General features: G+C 43.9%; 1 protein-coding gene across 1 annotated transcript in view; it reads left to right on the top strand.

Annotated features, from left to right (window-relative positions):
* Positions 1-17,408, top strand: part of LOC125452477 (pecanex-like protein 1) — a 244,466-nt gene that overhangs the window by 56,643 nt on the left and 170,415 nt on the right. The window contains exon 6 of the mRNA XM_048530940.2: positions 13,029-13,170. Coding sequence (XP_048386897.1) covers positions 13,029-13,170 — 142 coding nt within the window. The remainder of the gene's footprint in view (positions 1-13,028; positions 13,171-17,408) is intronic.

The following is a 17,408-nucleotide window of genomic DNA, read 5'->3' as shown; positions in this document are numbered from 1 at the left end:
TCAGGTTATTACTGAACAGGCGCTGCTTGATAGCATTGTTGACAACACCTTCCATCACTTTCCTGCCCCATCAGTCTACTCTCAATCATCAGTAATTGGCTGGGTTGGATTTGTCCTGCTTTTTGTGTACAGGACATACTTGGGCAATTTTCCACATTGTCGGGTAGATACCGGTGTTGTAATTGTACTGGAATGTCTTGGCTAGGGGAGCGGCAAGTTCTGGAGCATAAGTCTTCAGTACTATTGTGGGAATGTTGTCAGGGCCGCAGCCTTTGCTCCAGTATCTCCAGCCGTTTCTTGATATCACATGGAGTGAATCAAATTGGCTGAAGACTGGTATCTGTAATGCTGGGAACCACTGGGGGAGGCCGAGATGGATCATCCACTCAGCACTTGTGGCTGAAAATTGCTGTGACTACTTTAGCCTTATCTTTTGCACTGATGAACGGGCTGTTATCTCACTGAGGATGGGGATACTTGTGGAGCCTCTTCCTCCGGTGAGTTGTTTAATTGTCCACCACCATTCCATGACTGGATGTGGCAGGATTGCAGAGCTTGGATCTGATCCGTTGGTTGTGGGATTGCTTAGCTCTGTCTATCACTTGCTGCTTTTGCTGTTTGGCATGCAAGTTGTCCTGTTTGGTTTCACCAGGTTGATACCTCAACTTCAGGTATACCTGGTGCTGCTCCTGGCATGTCCTCCTGCATTCACTATTGAATCTGGGTTGATCCCCTGGCTTGATGGTGAATGGTTGAGTAGGGGATATGCTGGTCCATGAAGTTACGGATTGTGTTGGAGTACAACGCTGCTTCTGTTGATGGCCCACAGTGCCTCATGGATGCCCAGTCTTGAGTTGCTAGATCTATGTGAAGTCTGTCCTGTTTAGTATGGTGATAGTGCCACACAACACAATGGAGGTTGTTCTCAATGTGAAGGCAGGACTTCTTCTCGAAGTGGCAAGTACATTTGTGCCACACAAATACCAGGCTATGATCATCACCAATAAGAGACAATCTAACCACCATCCCTTGACATTCAACAGTGTTACCCTCACTGAATCCCCCACTATCAACATCCTGGTGGTTACCATTGACCAGAAACTCAACTGGAATCACCACATTAACACAGAGGTTACAAGAGCAGGCCAGAAGCTAGGAATACTGCAGCGAGTAACTCACCACCTGACTCTTCCAAGATGTCCACCATCTACAAGGCACATGTCAGGAATGTGATGGAATACCCCCCACTTGCCTGGATGAGTACAGCCCCAACAACACTCAAGAAGCTTGACACCAACCAGGACAAAGCAACCCACTTGATTGGCACTACATCCACAAGCAGTCACTCCCTCCACCACGGACACTCAGTAACAGCAGTGTATACTATCAACAAGATGCACTGCAGAAATTCACCAAAGATCCTCAGACAGCACCCTTCAAACCCACGACCACTTCCATCTAGAAGAACAAGGGCATCAAACGTATGGGAACACCACCACCTCCAAGTTCCCCTCCAAGTCACTCACTATCCTGACTTGGAATTACACCTCAGTTCCTTCACTGTTGCTGGGTCAAAATTCTGGAATACCCTCCCTAATAGTATTGTGGGTCAAGGCACAGCAGGATGACTGCAGCGATTCAAGATGGTAGCTCACCACCATCTTCTCAAGGGCACCTAGGGATGGGCAAGAAATGCTGGCCAGCCAGCGATGCCCACATCCCACAAATGAATTTTATAAAAGTTTTGATACAAGCAGCAGTGTTTTGGATGTTTATGGGGGTGCAAAGACACCAGGAGCGCTTTGGAATAGTGAAGTCAGGAAGTAACAAAGGCATAGGGAGGCAATAGCCTGGTGGTATTATCACTTGAGTATTAATGATAAATGTTTGTGGTGAGTAAGAGGCTAACTTGGAATATACAGAGGCAAAAAGATATGATAACACAGCAAGTTAACTAAAATGTGAGTTGTCTGATTGAAAGCAAAATAAATGCTAAAACCTAATTTTGTTTGCCATTTCTTTCAATACATTCTTGGATAAACTGTCTTTGGTGCGAAGTTATGGAGTCATTTTATATGTCCTAAGTGATTTACTAAGAAGGCATCTTTTCTTTGGTGTAAAATCAACAGCGCCAACTTGAGCTTAAAAAGTATCTTTAATGTAGAAAAATGCAGCAAATGCTGCATAGAGATATATTCATCAAAGCAAACTCCTCATTTTCAAAATGGTGCCATGGGCTCTTATATATTTTTTCAAGAGGGCAGATGAGGCTTATGTTAAACATCTCAACTGAAAGGTGGAACCACTGACAATGCAGCACTTACTATTGCACTTGGACTGTCACCTTAGGTATTGTGCTCAAGTCTCTGGAGGGGAAGTCAATCCTTTGACCTTCTGATTCAGTGGGATGGGTGCTGCCAAAGAGTCACTGCTGACACCTTTGACAGCTGAAACACAGTTTTTGACTTGTGAGGATAGAAGTGAACATATTCTGTTTGATTAGGTGTAGTTTTAATTAAATTTCTGAAACAGGAGTCAGCTGAGTCACTCTCAGGTGATGCTGGTTAAAGTAACTCGTTTGATCCAGTTCAAAAGCATTGCTTTTGGGGCTTATCAAAAGGCGGCAACTTTTGTGCTACTTGGCTGAACAAGAGTGCTTTAGAGTTGGGTGAAAACAGGGTGTTAGATGAGCTAGGGAGTAGGTGAAGGTGAATGTCTGAATGTGGTGCCCAGTCTCAGTACATGCAGTTTAAAAAATGACTGCAGAGTGTTTCCTTTCAGTTTTTAAAGCATTAATATATTAGCTTAATTAAACTCTCTTAGAGAGTAATGAGCTTAATGTAGAACAAAGTCATGACAGAAGCCCTCAGACCTGTAGTATGCTCTTCTTGTGCAATGTGGGAAATAAGGGACACTTCCACTGGCCCTGTTGACGACATGTGCAAGAAATGTATCCAGTTGCAGCTACTAGCTAACCACTTCTCAGAGCTGGAACTGCGGGTGGAATCACTGTGGAGCATCCACAATATTGAGAATGTCATGGATAGCACATTTAGCAAGACTGTCACACCACAAGAGGATTACACAGGCAGAAAGGAAATAGGTGACCATCAGACAAAGTAAAAAGGCTCAGGAAGGAAATGCAGAACTCCCCTGTAGACATCCCCCTTCTCAAAAAGCTTTACTGCTTTGGATACTTTTGGAGAAGGGAATGACTTCTCAGAGAACAGCAACAGCAGCCAGGTTCATAGCACTGTGGATGGCTTTGCTGCACAGAAGAGGTGGAAACTGAGCAGCAGGTGTCAGCAATAGCGGATTCAACAGTAAGGAGGTACAGACTTGTATTTCTGCAGCTGCAGACATGAATCCAGGATGATATGTTGCCTACCTGGTGCCGTAGTCGGGGATGCCACGGAGCAGCTGCAGGATATTCTGGAGCAAGAGGGTAAACAGCCAGTGACCATGGGATCAATGCCATTGGTTAACAACAGGATGATGACCTGAAAGCTGAATATGCAAAGTTAAGCAATAAATTAAAATGTTGAAACCTTAAACGTAGTAACTTTGGATTACTCACAGTGCCACATGTAGTGAGAGCAGGAATAAGAGGATAGATCAGCTGAATATGTGACTAGAAAAATGGTGTACCAGGGAGAGGTTTAGATGTTTAGACTGTGTTTCTGGGAAGGGGGGAGACCTGTACAAGTTAAATGGGTTGCACGTTGGCAGACCTGGGACAGGTATCCTTGCAGGGAGTTTTTATAGTGCTGTTGGTGAGGCTTTAAACTAGTATGGCAGGGGGATAAGAATCAAAGTGTAGGTTTGGTTCAGATTCAGATCAGGAAACAGTAGGTAGAACGTTAGTTACTGATGTAGTCAGCAACTTGGAAGACAAAAGACAGGAGGATATAAAGGGTCTGGCAAAGGAAATTGATGGAGTTGAGCAATTTATACTTCAATGCAAGAAGTATTCCAAACAAGGCAGATGAACTGAGTGCACAGATATAAATGTGTTAACAAGTGAGGCTTTACGGGGTGAACTTAGGAATGAAAAGAAGGGCAATCATACTACTAGGAGTATACTACAGACCCCAACCAGTGAGAGGGAGATAGAAGATATAAATGTGGCCACATTTCTGCTGTTAGAAATAAGACAGCGATAGTATTAGGAGATTTTTAACTATCCCAATGTGAGTGGGGTTTTGAAAAATATGAGGGATGTTAAAGGTGAAAATTTTAATATACTGTGTCCAGGAAATTTCTTTTAAACATACATGACAAGCCTATTGAGAGGAGATGCAATTCTGGACTTAGTTTTGGTAAATGAAGATAGGCAAGTGGGTGAAGTGACAGTGGGAGATCAAGGATAGTGAGCACAATTCAGTTAGATTTAGTATTACTATGGAAAAGACGAGGAACAACTAGGGAAAGGCAAAGTTTATGAAACTGAGAAGTACACTGGTTGACGTGGGCTAGGCAGGACTGCTAAATGCTAAACCAGTGGAAGGCACTCAAAGGTGTCTTTCTGCTCAAAGCTGACATGTTCCCTTCAAAAATAAGGATGGCACTGCCAAGTCTAGATTCTCATAGTTGTTCAGAAAAATATGGTGGGGGTTGGGGGGGTGTGGGATTAAACAGAAAAAGGAAGCTTAAGATAGTCACAAAAAACTCAACACTGCAGATAGCCCAGATTGAATATACAGAGTGCAGAGATCAAGCAAAAAAAGAAATAAGGAAATAAAAGACAGGACATGAAAGAATGTTAGCAAGCAAGATTAAAAAAAGGAAAGATGTTTTATCAGTATTTAAAGAGCAAAATAATAAAATGTTGAATATGCTGGATAATTACTTTGAATCAGTATTTATAATGGAGAATAAAGTTAGCATCCCAGATACCCTAAGGAAACTAATATTAAAACACGGATGGGGAATCACCACAATCGAGCAAAATAACACTAACGAAGAAAACAACAATACTGAGAGTTTTAAAGGATTGAAGATTAAAGGATTCTAAATCTTCCATAATCTTGCAAGGCCATCTCACTTTGGGAACCCTTCTAAAAATTAGAAAATTGTGCTTACCACTTTCCTTCTTTGTAAGTGACAGAAGGAAATCAGACAATTATAGACCAGTTAGCGTAACATCTTTCAGGAAATTGCTGGATATTTCTTCTCTTCGCCCAAGCTCTGTGTCTGTGCTGCTTCAAAAACCACTTATCATTGACTTTTTCCTGGACTTAAATCAGACTCACAGGCTGTTGAGTCATGCCATTTCCAGGTCATGCTTTTTCCACACCATTTGACCATTACAGGTGCACTGTCTCTGGCTGAACTTGGGTTGGTGTCTGTCAGGAAGTGGTAATGGAGTACTGTCCCAGTGTTGCCCCTGCTCAGAGATGGGTGGTTGCTGTTTCACCTATTAACAGTAATGCTGCCAGCACCTGGATCAGTCCAATAATGCAGCATCAAGGCTCACACCAGGAGTTCTGCACAGCCTCTCTTACTCTTCGTTACCACAGATTCCATCTCACATGGTATTGTAGACAGTGTTGTTGGAAACATGAAGTTACAAAGAGGATTGACTAAGTGAATGGGAAAAACTGTACTAAATGGATTTCAGTTTAGGCAAACTAGGGCAGTGGAGGTCCACCCAGTGGGTGTCGAGATAGATAGCTTATTAAAATGTCACAAACAGGTAGACAAAATAATTGAATAATGGAATGTTGGCATTAGAAGGAGGTAGAAGTTCTAATCAGCCCAGCCTGGAATACAATGATCAGATTTCTATTTAAAAACAGTAGAGACATCAACAAAACCTTGGCTATTCACCCTATCCATGGACTCTCATGATTTTTTAAACCTCTTTAAGGTCAACGTCAGTCTCCGAATCTCCAGGGAAAATAGCCCCAGCCTATTCAGCCTCTTCCTATAGGTCAAACACTCCAATCCTGGCAACATCCTTGATACATAATAAGCGGTGCAATATTCACAGAGGATGGTGCTGTTAGTAATATTGTTGCCATTTCAAAGAGACAGGGTAAATAAGCTTGTATCGCACATTGAAATTGGCGGGTACACTGTTGTGGGTATCACAGAGACATGGCTGTAAAGGGATCAGGGCTGGGAACTAAATATCGAAGGATACATGTCCTATCAAAAGGACAGACAGATGGGAGAGGGGAGGAGTTGTCTTGTTAGTAAGAAACGCAATTAAATTGATGGCATGAAGTGGTATTGAGTTGGGAGATGTAGAATCTTTGTGAGTAGAATTGAAAAACCGGAAAAAAAGACCAAGGTGAGAACATAGAACATAGAAAAGTACAGCACAGCACAGGCCCTTCGGCCCACGATGTTGTGCCGTGGAATAATCCTAATCCAAAAAAAGACCTAACCTATATTCTCCTCAATTCACTGCTGTCCATGTGCATGTCCAGTAGTCGCTTAAATGTCACTAATGACTCTGCTTCCACGACTACCACTGGCAAACTATTCCATGCGCTCACAACTCTCTGGGTGAAGAACCTCCCTCTGACATCTCCTGTATACCTTCCTCCTAACACCTCAAAACTATGACCCCTCGTGGCAGTCAATCCTGCCCTGGGGAAAAAGTCTCTGGCTATCGACTCTATCCATGCCTCTCATTACCTTGTATACCTCGATCAGGTCACCTCTCTTCTTCCTTCTCTCCAGAGAGAAAAGTCCGAGCTCAGTCAATCTCTCCTCGTAAGACAAGCCTTCCAGTCCAGGCAGCATCCTGGTAAACCTCCTTTGCACCCTCTCCAAAGCATCCACATCTCTCCTATCATAGGGTGACCAGAACTGGACACAATATTCCAAGCGTGGTCTCACCACGGTTTTGTAGAGCTGTAGCATAACCTCACGGCTCTTAAACTTGATCCCCCTGTTAATGAAAGCCAAAACACTGTATGCTTTCTTAACAACCTTCTCCACTTGGGTGGCAACTTTGAGGGAGCTATGCACTTGAACACCAAGATCCCGCTGTTCCTCCACACTGGCGAGAATCCTGCCTTTAATCCTCTATTCAGCATTTAAGTTTTTTATCCAGGTTGAACTCCATCTGCCATTTCTCAGCCCAGCTCTGCATACTGTCAATGTCTCACTGAAGCCTGCAATAGCCCTCGATACTGTCAACGGCACCTCCAACCTTTGTGCCATCAGCAAACATACTAACCCACCCCTCAACCTCCTCATCCAAGTCATTTATAAAAACTGCAAAGAGCAGAGGCCCAAGAACAGAGCCCTGTGGGACACCACTCAGCACTGACCTCCAGGTAGAATACTTACCAATACAACCACTCTCTGCCTCCTGTCAGCCAACCAATTCTGAATCCAGACAACCAAATCACCCTGTATTCCATACCTCCTGATTTTATGAATGAGCCTGCTGTGGGCAACCTTATCAAATGCCTTGCTGAAGTCCATGTACACCACATCCGCTGCTCAACTGTTGTCACCCTGTCTTGTGACCTCCTCAAAGAACTCAATAAGATTTGTAAGGCATGACCTGCCCCTCACAAAGCCATGCTGACTCCCTTTAATCACGCTATGCTTTTCCAAATAGTCATAAATCCTATCCCTCAGAATTCTTTCCAAAACCTTGCTGACCACAGACGTAAGACTGACTAGTCTCTAATTTCCAGGGATTTCCCTATTCCCTTTCTTGAAAAGAAAATGAGATTTGTGTACAGGCCTCCTACAAGCAATGTTTTAGTTTTTCCACACATTCTATTCTGTTTTGATTCAAAGTAGATCACCTTAGATTGCCTACATTGAAATCCATTTGGCAGTTTTCCTATTCAATTAACCTTTCAATCCCCTTTGCGACTTTGTAAATGGTGTAGATGGAAACAGTGCCATATGTGAGGGAATTTGTGGTATTGACGAGCAGTCAGGATGTGGGGAAGAAAATAAATCAGGAAATTGAAAAGGTAGGTATGAAATCATGGGGTACTTCAATGTGCAGGTTGATTGGAAAACCAGCTTGGTAGTGGAACTAGAGAAAACAAGTTCATGGAATGCCTCCAAGCTTTTTTTGGGAGCTGCTTGTATAAAAGCCCACTAGGGAGCAGGTCATTCTGGATTTGGTGATGTGTAATGACAGGGAGCTTAAGGTGAAGGAACATCTTGGGTGGGGAAGGACAATAACCATAATATAATAAGAATTCACTCTACAGTTTGAGAGGGAGAACTGGAATCAGATGTAACAGTATTATAATCGATTAAAGGTGAATGAGTAAACGCATGAACAAAGAGCTGGCCAGTTAATTGGAAGGGGAGCCTAGCAAAGGAGATGGTGGAGCAGCAATGGCAGGAGCTCTTCAGGAGGCACAGCAGAAATCCATCCCAAGGAAGAAGAAATCTTCCTAAGAGGAAGGTGAGGCAAACATGGCTGACAAGTAGAGTCAGGAAAGCATAAAAGCAAAAGAAAAAGCATACAATGTGGTGCAGATTAGTGGGAAGCCAGAGAATTAGGAAGCCTTTAAAAACAACTAAAGAAACATTAAGAGTGAAGAAGATGAAATATGACAGTAAGCTAGCTAGTAATATAAAAGAAGATTGCAAGAGTTTTTTAGATATCTAAAAAGTGACAGAGATGCAAGCATGGACCTTGGACTGCTGGAAAATGAGGCTGGAGAAATAGTAATGGGAAAAAAAATGGTGGAGGAACTGAATAGGTACTTTGCCTCAGGTTTCACAGTGGAAGACACCAGCAGCATACCACGACTTGAGAATCAGGGGACAGAGGTGAGTGTAATGGCCATTAAAAAGGGGAAGGTGCTGGGGAAGCTGAAGGGTCTGAAGGTGAATGAATCACCCAGACCAGATGGGCTAAACAGAGTTCTATAACAGATAACTGAGGAGCTTGTGGAGGCATTGGTGATGATCTTTCAGGAATCACTGGAGTCAGGGTGGGTCCCAGAGGACTGGAAAATGGCTAATGTAACGCCCCCATTAGGAAGGGAGGCTGAAGATAGGAAACTATAGGCAGGTTAGTCTGACCTCAGGTATTGGTGAGATTTTAGAGTCCGTTATTAAGGATGAGGTTGTGGAGTTCTTGAAAGTGCATGGAAAATAGGGCTGAATCACCATGACTTCTTAAAGAGGATTTCATGCCTGACAAACTTTCAGGATTATTTGAGGAGATACTGAGCAATTTGGACAAAGGAGAGCCAGTGGATGTGATCTATTTGGATTTCTAGAGGGACTTTGATGAGAGCCACACAGGAGACTGCTAAATAAGATGTGTCTGTGGTGTTAGGGGCAAGGTACTGGCATGGATAGAAGATTGGATGATGGGCAGAAGGAAGAGAATGGGCGTAAAGGGGTCTTTTACAGGATGGCAGCTAGTGACTAGTGGATTTCCACAGGAGTCTGTCGTGGGACCACAGCTATTTGCGTTATACATTAATGATCTGGATGAAGGAATTGAGGGCATTGTTGCTAAGTTTGCTCATGAGACAAATATAGGTAGAGGGACAGGCAATGGTGAGGAAATAGGGAAGCTTGGACAGGCTAGGAGAGTGGGCAAAGAAGTGGCAGATGGAATACAATGTAGGAAAGTGTGATGTTATGCATTTTGGTAGAAAAAATAGATGTGTAGACTGTTTTCTAAATGGGAAAGGCTTCAGAAATTGGAAGCACAAAGAAACTAGGGAATCCTATTTCAGGATTCTCTTAAGGTGAACATGCAGGTTCACTTGGCAGTTAAGAAGGGACATGCAGTGTCGGTAGCAGTTTCAAGAGGGCTAGAATACAAGAGCAGAAATATATGGCTGAGGCTGTTAGGCTCTGGTCAGACCGAATTTGGAGTATTGTGAGCAGTTTTGGGCCCCGTATATAAGGCAGGATGCGCTGGTGTTGGAGGCGTTCCAGAGGAGCTTCATAAGAATGATCCCGGGGGTGAAGGGCTTGTCATATGAGGAGTGATTGAGGACTCTCGGTCTGTTTTTGATGGCATTTAGAAGGATAAAGGGGATCTGATTAAAACGTATAGTATACAGAGAGCCTGAATTGAGTACATGTGGAATAGATATTTCCATTAATAGGAGAGTCTAGGACCTGAGGGCACAGCCTCAGAGTGAAGTGATGACCCTTTAGAATTTCTTCACCTAGAAGGTGGTGAATCTGTGGAACTTGTATCTTCCACAGCCCTCTGCAGCAAAGTTATTGAGTGTATTTAAAACAGAGATAAATAAGTTCTTGATTAGTAAAGGGATCAAGGGATTTTGGGAGAAGACGGAAGAATAGGGTTGTGAAACATATAAGCCATGATAGAACATAGAACATTACAGCACAGTACAGGCCCTTCGGCCCTTGATGTTGTGCCGACCTGTCATACCGATCTGAAGCCCATCTAACCTACACTATTCCATGTACATCCATATGCTTATCCAACGACGACTTAAATGTACCTAAAGTTGGCAAATCTACTACCGTTGCAGGCAAAGCGTTCCATTCCCTTACTACTGTCTGAGTAAAGAAACTACCTCTGACATCTGTCCTATATCTTTCACCCCTCAATTTAAGCTATGCCCCCTCGTGCTCACCGTCACCATCCTAGGAAAAAGGCTCTCCCTATCCACCCTATCTAACCCTCTGATTATTTTATATGTTTCAATTAAGTCACCTCTCAACCTTCTTCTCTAATGAAAACAGCCTCAAGTCCCTCGGCCTTTCCTCGTAAGACCTTCCCTCCATACCAGGCAACATCCTAATAAATCTCTGCACCCTTTCCAAAGCTTCCACATCCTTCTTATAATGCGGTGACCAGAACTGTACGCAATACTCCAAGTGCGGCCACACCAGAGTTTTGTACAGCTGCAGCATAACATCTTGGTTCCGGAACTCGATCCCTCTATTAATAAAAGCTAAAACACTGTATGCCTTCTTAACACCCCTGTCAACCTGGGTGGCAACTTTCAAGGATCTGTGTACATGGACACCGAGATCTCTCTGCTCATCTACACTACCAAGAATCTTACCATTAGCCCGGTACTTTGCCTTCCGGTTACTCCTACCGAAGTGCATCACCTCACACTTGTCTGCATTAAACTCCATTTGCCACCTCTCAGCCCAGCTCTGCAGCTTATCTATGTCTGTCTGCAACCTACAGCATCCTCCGTCACTATCCACAACTCCACCGACCTTAGTGTCGTCTGCAAATTTACTAACGCATCCTTGTACGCCCTCATCCAGGTCATTTATAAAAATGACAAACAGCAGTGGACCCAACACCGACCCTTGCAGTACACCACTCGTAACTGGTCTCCAGGATGAACATTTCCCATCAACTACCACCCTCTGTCTTCTTTCAGCAAGCCAATTTCTGATCCAAACTGCTATATCTCCCACAATTCCACTCCTCCACATTTTGTACAATAGCCTATTGTGGGGAACCTTATCGAACGCCTTGCTGAAATCCATATACACCACATCAACCGGTTTACTCTCATCTACCTGTTTGGTCTCCTTCTCAAAGAATGATCAAATGGTGGAGCAGACTAAATGGGCTGAATGGCCAAATGCTCCTATGTCTTTTGGTTTTCTGGTTTTCCTGGTATTCTGGCCATTATTTATTTCTCAACCTACATATATATAAGTAGTTTTCCTGCTCAATATCACTCTGCAATTTGTAGGATCTTGCAATAGCTTCACATTTCTTACACTCTAGCGATGTCTACAGTTCAAAATGTGCTTCATCACTTGTAAAGAGTTTGGGATTCCTTGAGTTCGTGAAAGGTGCTTTATAAATTCAAGTTCTTTCTTTGTATCTATGTATTTGTAAAGCAGACTTTTCCTCAACCCTCAATCCTCTGCCAACCATTAAATGGCTCACAGGTCTCCAGGTGGTCAGATCTGTCCTGTTAGTTATCCCCTCTCTTCCATTTTTCTTGGGGAGGAAGAGATCTCCCTTCTTCTGCTCAGTACCTGACACTATCCTCCTAACTTCTACAAATTACATAAAAGAAGACTACAATGGGAAAATTGTTTCAATAATAATGCCTAACCTTTGCATTTATATTTCTGTTAAAGAATACCAACCTTATGAGTAGAAACCTTTCTTTGTGTCACTGACAGTTTGGATAAGGTGCAGCTAAGTCAGCAGTCACTGGTCCAGAAATTCAAAAATCAACAGCCTTTACTTCTATGCGTACATTTTGTAATAAGTCTGGAATCTTTAGCTCAAAGCTCAGGAATGAGCTGAGACCAGTGATGAACTGATATGTATTATGAGCAGAGATCAATGATGAGGGGATATTAGGTGTGAGCAGAAATTGACTTAGGTCAGTGATGAGGTTGGGTGGTGGTAGACTGAAATTTATGAGGAGTCGGGATCAGGGATGAAGTGAGTCAATGATGAGCAAAGATCAAGGATGAGCTGAACTGAGATGAACAATAAGCTAAGATCAGGGATGATTTGAAATTAGGGATGAATGAAGATCAAGGATAAGTAAAGGTTAGGTGAGGCATAGACAAAGCTGGATGATGCTTTCAGGTCAGTGGTGAAGCTGGGCAGTGAGCAACTGAATCAGAAAGGTGCTTGGAACAGTGATGATACGAAGCGATGAGGAGCAGGAATTGGGAACGAGTTGAGGCGGTGAGAGGCCAAGGTTGGAGATGAGGTGAAATCAGGAATGATGAAAATCAGCAATGAGTATGAAAGGTGATGAGCTGAGACTAAGGATTAGGTGAAATTGAAGACGAGCTACGATCGTGTCTATGTCTACTATAAAGAAAAGGTTTTAGTACATCCTCAGATGCTGTGCAGTGAATAACACTCAGGGTGGTACCCTGGTGCTTTGTTGCACCAGTTCCTCCATTATCTGCCACTGAATGGAGGCTTGAGGCTGAGTGTTATTAGACCTTACTCCAGGATGTGGAAGGTCTGCTTAAGTAAAATGCCATACTTAGCTATCTGTTCCATCGGTCCACTTACCAATAGTTAATTCCACCAAAATCAACACTCCTTTTATTGGAAATTCTTTCCATCCTTTTCTCTGATGTAGTTATGCCCCTAGCAGAAACCAGAACACGAAGTACTCAGTGGCGTGACTGTAACAACCAACCAAGAGGATCAGCAATACAACAACGGCAAAATGTAGAGAACAATACCAGTGTTACTGCAATCTTTGCTGGTACACCTCAGAGGTAAGCTTTCATTGTCCTGTGCTGATAAATTATAAATTCTACAAATTTACACTTCTGCATATGTTCAAGTCATGGATGCTCAGTGTTAGCATGGTGGGATTTTGCTTGTCTCTCACACTCGTTATCCTTCCCACATGTTGTCCTTTCCGATCTTTGTCCCTCCCCATCTCATCTCTCCTACTTTTTGTCCCTCCTATTCATTGTATTTCCCACTCCTTGCTGCTCCAGTTCATTGTATGTTCTCTGTCGGTTCATTGTCCATCCTTCACTTGACAATACACTCAGATTTTAGCAATAGGTGAGCTGAGGTAAGGGTAGAAATGGACAGTATTATAGGAGTATCCCGGGCTGGCATGAAGGGTGACTGTAGACAGAGATGCAATAATTGGCATTGGAAAAAATTCAGCTTAAACATCTTAAAATATCTGCAGAGATAGTAGGAACTGCCAACGCTGGAGAATCAGAGATAACAAGGTGTGGAGCTGTATGAACACAGCAGGCCAAGCAGCATCAGAGGAGCAGGAAAGCTGAGGTTTCAGATCTAGCCCCTTCTTCAGGTGAAGAAGACACAAAACGTCAGCTTTCCTGCTCCTCTGATGCTGCTTGGCCTGCTGTGTTCATCCAGCTCTACACCTTGCTATCTCTATTTTAAAACATCTGCAGTTTTGATCAATTAGTTTAGATAATACTGAGTTGTTCTCCTTAGCAAGGTTGCTCACCAGTGAGATGTATAGTGGAAAATCCCAGGTGAGTTGTGCTATATTCACTTCATTGTTTTCAAAACATACCCTATTATGTCAACGTGATCAATTAGTGACCTCATTCTTAGACGCTTAGCTTTGGACTGCGTCTCTTTCCATCACATAAAAACAGTATTCTGGAAAGATTCAGCAGATTTTGCAGCATCTTTGGAGAGAGAAACAGGGTTAGCACCTTCAGTCCAAGATGACACTTCTTCAGAAATTTTAAATAATTTGGTAATGGCTTTTAACTTCTGTTTTGTCTTTTATCTGGAATGGGATTTCTTTTCACTGTAGAAATTCTCTTATTTTTCTCATGAAGTTGTAATTGCAATCTTGATTCAGCATCTGCATGGCAATGTCTGAGCCGAAGGTGAATATTTAACTATATACAACCATCACCTGGTGTTGGAAATATTAAGTCATAAATCTGATAGAATTCAGCAAGACTGTCATTACGTAAAGAGTCGTTAGAGTATGAAATTCACTACCATTTTGAGGTGTTGAGGACAATAGAAAAGATACATTTAAGTGGAAACTTAATAAGAGGGAAAAGAATAGGATATGTTGATTGGGTTAGACAAAGTAGAGTGGGAGGCTGCTCATGCCAAGTTACAAACACAGTTATAAAATGGCTTGTTTTTGTAGTGTAATTGCTGTGTAATTGTTTACATTTAGCTATACTACGCTTGACTGAGTGCTTCCTGTTGGCACTGGCAAGGATTCCGTTCCCCAAAGATAACATCTCACACCTTGATTAGCACAGGACACTATAACAAAAAAGCCCTTTGAGCTGTCCACACCCTTAGGAGCTGTAGATGACAAATTCCAGCTTCAACCCAGATTTTTTTTCCGTGTGTTAATAACATTGAACCAGCCCACAACAATCTTAGAATAAAAATAAATAACTGCGGATGCTGGAAATCTGAAATAAAAGCAGTAGATGCAGGTGAAACTTAACATGTCTGGCAGCTGCCATATATAGCCTGCCTCTATCGTTTCCCCAAAATCCACAAACAGGACCACACAGGCAGATTTGATCTTTACCCACCCAATGGAACTTATTTCTTCATACCTTTACTCAATTTTCTCTCCCATTGTTCAGTCGCTTCCCATGTTAATATGTGATTTTTCTGACGCTTTTTGCCAATTTCAATATTTCCAGTTAGCTGGCACCAGCCCTTTCCTCTTTGCCATGGATGTGCAGTCCCTCTACACATCCATCCCTCACTGAGACAGCCTGAGAGTTCTCCGCTTCTTTCTAGAGAAGTCCTGAGCCCTCTCCATCCACTGCCACCTTCCTCTGCCTGGCTGAGTTTGTCCTCATTTTGAACAACTTAGCTTTAAGTCCTCTCACTTCCTTCAGATCAAAGCTATGGGTACCCACACTGTTATGCCTTGTCACTTTGTGGATTATGTGGAACATTCTTTGCTCCAGTTTTTACTCAGTTTTGCTTCCAACTTTCAAGTCTGCCGCTGCCTTCACCTCGTCTGTCTCTGATTCCTACCTTTCCTTCCTCAATATCTATTTCCATTTAGAGGATAGGCTGACTACTGATACTACAACCTACCACCTCCCACAATTACCTTGAATATACATCCTCACACACTGCTTCCTGTAAGAATTCCAATCCATTCTCCCAGTTTCTCCATCTCTGTCCCATATAATCTGATGATGCCTCCTTCTGCGGGTTTGCTGGGGGCCTCAGAAATGTGTGCCTTTTTCCTCAACCAAAGATTTCCCACCACCACAGTTGATGGGGCCAATGCCATGTCTGACCATTTCCCACATTTCTGCCTTCACCACTTCCCTTCCATCCCTCGATGACAATAGTGTCACTCTGGTCCTCACTTCCCACCCCATCAGCCTCTATATCCAAAGAATCAGAAACTACCATTTCCAGCGGGATGCCACCACCAGACACACAGTCACCCTCCGTTCCACCCCCAATCAGCATCCAGCAGGGACTATTCCTGAGATAGTAGGAACTGCAGTTGCTGGAGAATCTGAGATAAGAAGGTGTAGAGCTGGATGAACACAGCAGGCCAAGCAACATCTGAGGGACAGGAAGGCTGATGTTTTGGGCCTAGAGCCTTCTTGAGAAAATCACCTTTTCTGAAGAAGGGTCTAGGCCCAAGATGTCAGCCTTCTTGCTCCTCTGCTGCTTGACCTGCTGTGTTCATCCAGCTCTACACCTTCATATCTCAGGGACTATTCCCTCTGTGACACTCTGGTCCACTCCTCCTTGACTGCCAACACCTCTCCATAGATGTCCCTGCAATCACAGAAAGTGCAACTTTTGCCCATTTACTTCCTACCTTCTCATAATCCAAGGTTTCAGTTGCACCTTCCAAGTGATTTACATGCATCTCATTCAATCTGGAATACTATATTCGCTGTTCACAATATGAACTCGTCTGCACTGGGGAGACAAAACACAGACTCAGTGTGAGGCTGGATGAACACAGCAGGCCCAGCAGCATCTCAGGAGCACAAAAGCTGACGTTTCAGGCCTAGACCCTTCATCAGAGAGGGGAATGGGGTGAGGGTTCTGGAATAAATAGGGAGAGAGGGGGAGGCGGACCGAAGATGGAGAGAAAAGAAGATAGGTGGAGAGAAGAGGATAGGTGGAGAGGTAGGGAGGGGATAGGTCAGTCCAGGGAAGACGGACAGGTCAAGGAGGTGGGATGAGGTTCGTAGGTAGGAGATGGAGGTGCGGCTTGGGGTGGGAGGAAGGGATGGGTGAGAGGAAGAACAGGTTAGGGAGGCAGAGACAGGTTGGACTGGTTTTGGGATGCAGTGGGTGGAGGGGAAGAGCTGGGCTGGTTGTGTGGTGCAGTGAGGGGAGGGGACGAATTGGGCTGGTTTTGGGATGCGGTGGGGGAAGGGGAGATTTTGAAGCTGGTGAAGTCCACATTGATACCATTAGGCTGCAGTGTTCCCAAGCGGAATATGAGTTGCTGTTCCTGCAACCTTCGGGTGGCATCATTGTGGCACTGCAGGAGGCCCATGACGGACATGTCATCTAAAGAATGGGAGGGGGAGTGGAAATGGTTTGCGACTGGGTGGTGCAGTTGTTTATTGCGAACCGAGCAGAGGTGTTCTGCAAAGCAGTCCCCAAGCCTCCGCTTGGTTTCCCCAACGATTCCTCCCACTTCCTACAGACTAAGGGGGTGGCCATGGGCACCCGCATGGGCCCCAGCTATGCCTGCCTCTTCGTAGGTTACGTGGAACAGACCCTCTTCTGCACCTACACAGGCCCCAAACCCCACCTCTTCCTCCATTGCATTGATGACTGTATCGGCGCCGCCTCTTGCTTCCCGGATGAGCTCGAACAGTTCATCCACTTCACCAACACCTTCCACCCCAACCTTCAGTTCACCTGGGCCATCCCCAGCACATCCCTCACCTTCCTGGATCTCTCAGCCTCCATCTCAGGCAACCAGCTTGTAACTGATGTCCATTTCAAGCCCACCGACTCCCACAGCTACTTAGAA

The sequence above is a fragment of the Stegostoma tigrinum genome, chromosome 4 (genome assembly GCF_030684315.1).
Source record: "Stegostoma tigrinum isolate sSteTig4 chromosome 4, sSteTig4.hap1, whole genome shotgun sequence".
Lineage (NCBI taxonomy): Eukaryota > Metazoa > Chordata > Chondrichthyes > Orectolobiformes > Stegostomatidae > Stegostoma > Stegostoma tigrinum.
The sequence above is the reverse complement of the archived record's forward strand: the minus strand, read 5'-3'. Positions and strand labels throughout refer to the sequence as shown.